Source organism: Lepidothrix coronata, unplaced genomic scaffold (assembly GCF_001604755.1).
Source record: "Lepidothrix coronata isolate B3197 unplaced genomic scaffold, Lepidothrix_coronata-1.0 Scaffold58, whole genome shotgun sequence".
Taxonomy (NCBI): domain Eukaryota; kingdom Metazoa; phylum Chordata; class Aves; order Passeriformes; family Pipridae; genus Lepidothrix; species Lepidothrix coronata.
Genome location: NW_016690238.1, coordinates 2,906,593 through 2,912,592, shown reverse-complemented (window position 1 = coordinate 2,912,592; position 6,000 = coordinate 2,906,593). Strand labels below are relative to the sequence as shown.

Below are 6,000 nucleotides of genomic sequence, written 5' to 3'. Positions count from 1 at the left end.
CAGACTGGATGGATTTCCTTATTTCAATAACATTTTATGATTTTAAAATTGAGAAGCCTCCAATTTATGTTTCTACATTAGTAAGACTTTCTTTATTGTGTCTAACTCTATGATTTTGGATGGGTTTTTTCCCCACAAGTCTACCACAGTAATAAAAGTCTCTTCACTCATGTCTTAAAATTTTATCATCTACATTACATCAACCATAGACCTCATTTAATACTTAATGTTGATATATATATATATGTATATATATATGAAACAATTGAGGCTGTTCTCTAATAATCATTATTGTTGTGACACCTTGCTTGATGTAGAGGTAGGTGCAGGGAGGTACTTGACTGAGATCTCTTCCCTGCTTCTCTTCCCTGCCTATAGAATTGTTTCCTTGAAGTAACTGCCCAAATAAACACTGGGTATCAATTGGTTTAGAAATATTCAGCTAAATTTGGGAGTTTGATGAAATGTTCTTGGGAGGAACACAGGAAAGTCGAGATTGACAGCTCTTCCTGCATCAGAGCTCCAGAAACAGCCCAACCTACTTTGTACTCCCAGGACAGGATCTTTTAATTGTTTAAAACTAGAGTTTGAGTGTTTAACTCCTGGCCCTCTGGGGATATCACAGATTACAGTTGCAGTAAAGTTTCTAACAACCTGGTGGGGTCTGAAAGCAAAGGAGCAGGATCCCACAGCCATTTCCAGCTCATAAAGAATTTCATTGTTGCACTGGGCTGGTTTAAGCCCTGAGGTTGTCCTGGTCCCCCACCCAACATTAACTGTCCTGTGTCAGCTTCCACTCTGCCACTCAGTGGTGCTTCCTGCTGAGATCTGCCCAAGTACAGACAGCACTCTATAAAAGCACTCTAATGCATTTCATATGGAATGACAACCTTTTATATGACAAATAACAGCCTGAAAATGTTCTATCAGAAAAAATAAATTAATTTTGTGTGTCCCCCACCATTACCATTGAGGAGCATACAGAAGTTTCCAACTGGGAACCATCATATACCAAAAGAGCAATCCAAAACTGCTCTTGCAACAATGGTGAAAGCCTGGCATTATTCTGCCAAAACTTCTTCTCATTCTACAGTGTCACAGCACTGGTAATACCTACTGGGCTTTCTCCTCCCAGTAACAGCTTCAGACATTTGATGACCAGAGGGGTTGGTCACTGTGACCTACAGAGGGGTTGTAATACTGCAGGTTGGTTTGGTGCTCAAGGAGGTATCAACTGAGCTGGAGAAGGAGAAATGCTGCATTGCCTCCTACCACCATTTACCAGCAATGAAAGAGGACCTGTACTTCTCACAGAGGGGCTGTCTTTGGTACTGCAGATCAGGTATCACACATGATGTATTACTGTAGCGTGACATATGTAAGAATTCAATAAATTTGAGCTCTTTTTCTGCCACCTTAATCTGTGTTTGGCAATACCTTTTTCCATTTAAATCACCCTGAATACTGAGGACTTCTGTAAAGCGACAGAATTACACTCTGCATTCACTGCTTAAATGAGAGTGGGCTCAGGTGATGAAAGACATTTGATTTAAACTGCCCTTCTAATCAGTTACACCAAAGCTTTTGATCTGAAAGACAACAGTTTTGAGATCTCCAACTTCATTCCTCTCATTTCTTTTCATGCTCAAATGAACAATCCGACCTGGAAATGGAGAACAATCAGCTGTTATATGCAGGTAGTAAGATCAGATACTTCTTGGTGTAACTGGGAAGAAAAACACTCAACTCTCCAAAATTATTCTGCTGCTACGAAGAACAGATGTTCTTGAAGGAAGTACTCGAGCAGTGCTGTACTATTTTGGGGTGCAGAGATCTCTAATGTTTGGGTGAAGTGTGTGCCTGCTCCAGAAATTGCAAATGCTGTATTACTCACTCTTGCAGCCAGAACTATTATTCCACTAACAGAAGAGTGATTTTTTTTTTTTTTATTATTTTATTTAGTGAGCATTTGACTTCTGGCAGCGCTCTCCTGGAATGTAAAATGCCAAGTTGGCAGCTTTCAGAAAGGGAAATTTCAGTAAGTTGGGATGGTCTCTTTGGGCTCATATTTCTTGCAGTCCTTTTTCCATGTGCCTGTGTCCTTGGGTTACCAGCAACGACTCTTACCTACAGCTTTGTTTCTTCTTTTATGTTTTATTAACTTTAGTTTTTCAACCCTAGCATCGTTTTACCCTTCAGGAATGCATTGTAAAATTCTGTCAGCCTTGATTTTTCCTGAAATGCCTAAGAGTGACAGCGGTAGGTTCTAGTAGGTGCAGCCCAAAGCTCTGTAATTTTGACTCATATGAGTGTCAGGCTGTCCTACACTGTAGATCATAGAAGTCCAGACTTGGTGGGAGGCACATATCTCATGCACATTCCCTACAACCCTGGTTAGGTTACAACAACAAACCTTTTGCATCAGAAAATTCCCTGACAAATGTAGTAATACTTTTCTTTGTAGAAAATAGAATTTCCTTACTGATAGCGGTATTTTAAAGAACAAGAGCTGCTCTAGAGACAAATCAATTAAGAGTTGATTTTTGCTGATAATAAAATACCTCCTGAAGTCCTTAGGATTGGACACTTAAAACTATCAGTGATAAAACCCTGTCTAAGGATGAGCAAAGGAGATAAAGTTTCTAATTCTGATCAATGACTTACAAGACTCAAACCACGGCGCAGGCAACTAATTCCAATTCACCGGTGAGCGGGTGAGCAGAGTGACTCTCCTGCATTGTTTCTTTCCCAGTTATTTCTCTGTAGTCCCAGAGCAGAACTGTTCTGTCTGACAGCCCCATCACGACACTCCCTTCCCCAGACTGCTGCTGACCAGGAGGTTATTGCTGACAGAGCCAGAGCACCCACCTTCCATTGACAGCGAAACACAGCTGGCACATCCCGTGCAACACGGCCGTGGCATTCTGGAGAAAACTTGCTATTTTGGGATTCTCATCAACAGGGCCTTGAACAGAGAGGAAACAGCAACACAGCTTGTCTACCAATCCTATGTTCACCACGTAACTAGAAACAGAGGAAAAATTGTGTTAAAAAAACAGTCGCACACCAGTTTTGGTAACTTTGCAAAAGAAGACATTTTTGCTTCTCTACTGTCAAACCACATGAAATGCAGGTTGTGATTACTTTAATACTCTTCCTGAAAGGGTTCAATAAACCAATTCTAATTACAAGAACTTCAAATCTGGCTCTGTGTGACTATCAGTAGTTTTTGCTTAGAGGTATGTCTGTTGTAGGATAATTTGTATTATACTGTACAACAAAGATGAGTGTAAATGTTTATTTTACCATACTGCTAGAAAGACAATGGAATTTTGCCATAGTTAAATGATTTATAATAATCTTGATAGCTCTGCAACAGCACAATTTCTTTTTAGCATGAAGAGATAAACTTTGTAGAACACACTAATTCAAGAAGACAGTGATGTTACCCAGATAGCATTTTATTGCAATACGTATATCATAGCAACTACTGCCCAGTTGTTGGGTTTTTTCCCTCATAAATATATATGTAACAGCTCAGGGACTAATAGAACATGTAGGTAACAACCTCCTACCATCAGTATAGAAGGATCAGGATCAAAAAACCTCCTCAGGAGCTCAATCAAACTCAATGCAGAGAAAACCATGCCAGTAACTTCTTTTTTTTTTTTTAACTGAAGACTCATCTTCGGTTTTTATTACCAGGGTAGATCAGATCACCATTGCTGATCATCAGATCACTACTGCTGAAGTTTCTTCTTTGGATTCCAACAGATTGGAAACCTATGCCAAAAAATTTGCTCTTTGCCCTTGTACCAAGATCTCTCTGTCCACACCAGGTTCTCTCATACTTTGATCATTATAACTCCACTTAAACAGTGCACACAGATACATTTTTTCCATGTCACTTTGTTAAACATCCAGCTGCTCAGACTTCAGTCCACCTCAACCACCATATTCGGCTGACTTAGGTGAGATCAACTCTCTTTAGGGACACAAAGGTCCCACTGCAACCACCTCCTTTTTTTCACCTCAAAGTTTTTTTGTATCTTATCAAGTGGGAGAAACCTCTTGTCAAAATCAGAAGCACTGCTGTTTTATCCTGTGCCTCCACCTGACTTAAGGCACAGGGAAGTGATTGCCTTCAGACACCATCAAATGATTCACTCTTTTTACACTGATTACCTATGCTGAACCTGTTACTAATATTCCTCTGTCCTACCAGCTGCTCTGTCTGCTTGCTCCTCAAGTCCATTTGTTAGAGATGGCCTCTCAGAACAATGGCTTCTTGAGAAGGGAACACTATTGGCCCTATGTTTCTGTAATGTCCAGATGACTCTGACTTCACTAAGCAGGGAACATTATTAAATAATGTTGACCCCAGTAAATAAAGACTACTGATCACATAATGCTTCTCACAGATGCTGTACAAGTATTTATTAAAAATACCTGTTACTTCACAACATGTCTCACAGTCTGATTTGTAAAAACAGGAGGGTTTAAGATTATGGAAGAAAACCTCTTGCTTTTCAGACAGTCTAGTTGCTCAAAGGCTGATTTCTCTTCAGGGCTAGAAGACAGACCTTCTGCCAAAGTTCACCCTGCTGACACATAGCTTTTGGAAGCAGTGAAAGGAATTAAGAATAAAAATACACTAGATATAAAACAAAAGTGTAACTAAAGCATGAAAGACTTTAAAGCTGCTGAAGTACAGCAGTTAAAAACACTTAAAGATGCACAAAGGTTATTAATTGCACACTTGTTGTGCAGGTAAATTTGTCTGTTCTATTTAATAACATGAAAGGTTACCAGCATTAGGTTTCTTGCAGATTTTGATCTCGGCAATCCACCTGATTGGACAGGTGATAAGCAAGTTCTCCTATATTAGCAGAATAATTCCAGGAACAGAGCTGGGTGTTAGATACATCACAGTCACAGAGAAATGCTGAGTGCTGGAAATAGCTCCAAGAAACACGAGGGGAGAGGAAGAACTAAATAAAATACAGCTAATACTAATAGATGATGACTCACAAAACCCATTCCCACCAATATTCTCTCCCTAAGAACACCTCTGCAGTGTGACTGACACTGCAAACCCTGCCCATGGGCCCCCTCCCTTCACCCCCACAGCTGGGCACAAAGCAGCTTCTGGCAGAGAGGAAATGGATGGGAGCTTTCAGTCTGCTGGGACTATTCCTCACTGGCACCCGGAGACAGTAAGATGCATGGAGCACTCCCTTCCTTGAGGAATTGAGCATCCAGACAAATGGAATGTCAAAGCTCTCTAATCTATTGCCTCCATCTCCCAGTCATTCTACCCATAGTGGCATAGTTGAAATAATTTGGCTACCCTTTTGATACCCAAGACAGCACGTGGATAATTGGTGTTTATGCATCAGGCCCAGCAGCCCCAAAGAGAAAAAAAAAATAAAATTTCAACGTTCCTCTCTCTTCCCCCATCTCCCTAAAACTCTCACTTAATCAGCTCCCCATGACATACGATACCATGACCTGGAGGTGAAAGATTCTCATTAATGACAGAATTTGTCTGTTTTTGACTAGTTTAAAATGCCCTCTCTCTTCTTTTCCTAATTGCACTATTACCTTGTCATCATGCCTTTCATTCCCCATTTATAACCAGATCCCCTAAAGTGCCTCAGGTGAGGGACTTGGTTGGATTCTCATGTCTCTCCTTATCTCAGGGGTATGTCTGTGCTTGGCCCACTCAGTGTCAGGTGTCTGCTCAGCACAGACCTCCCACCCTCCCATTCATAAGTGGGCAGAACACAACATCCTGAAATTTCACACTCTATCAAAACCTGTTTGGGGAGAAGGCACCTTACATGAGAACAATAACGTTTCAGAGGTCACTGGTATCTATGACAACTATTTGTTTTGCTTTCCTCCTCCAGCTGTCCTCTTTGTCTCCATCAGCATCATTCCAGACTTTGAGAAGTGTGATGATGCTCACTGAGACATGCTTTCAGTAGCATAGAACCA

The 6,000-nt window shown here is 40.7% G+C and overlaps 1 protein-coding gene across 2 annotated transcripts in view; it reads right to left on the bottom strand.

The window, feature by feature from the left end:
• Nucleotides 1-6,000, bottom strand: part of SCAPER (S-phase cyclin A associated protein in the ER) — a 142,333-nt gene that overhangs the window by 29,777 nt on the left and 106,556 nt on the right. For both annotated transcript variants that reach the window (XM_017816921.1, XM_017816922.1), the window contains exon 27: nt 2,869-3,024. In XM_017816921.1, coding sequence (XP_017672410.1) covers nt 2,869-3,024 — 156 coding nt within the window. The remainder of the gene's footprint in view (nt 1-2,868; nt 3,025-6,000) is intronic.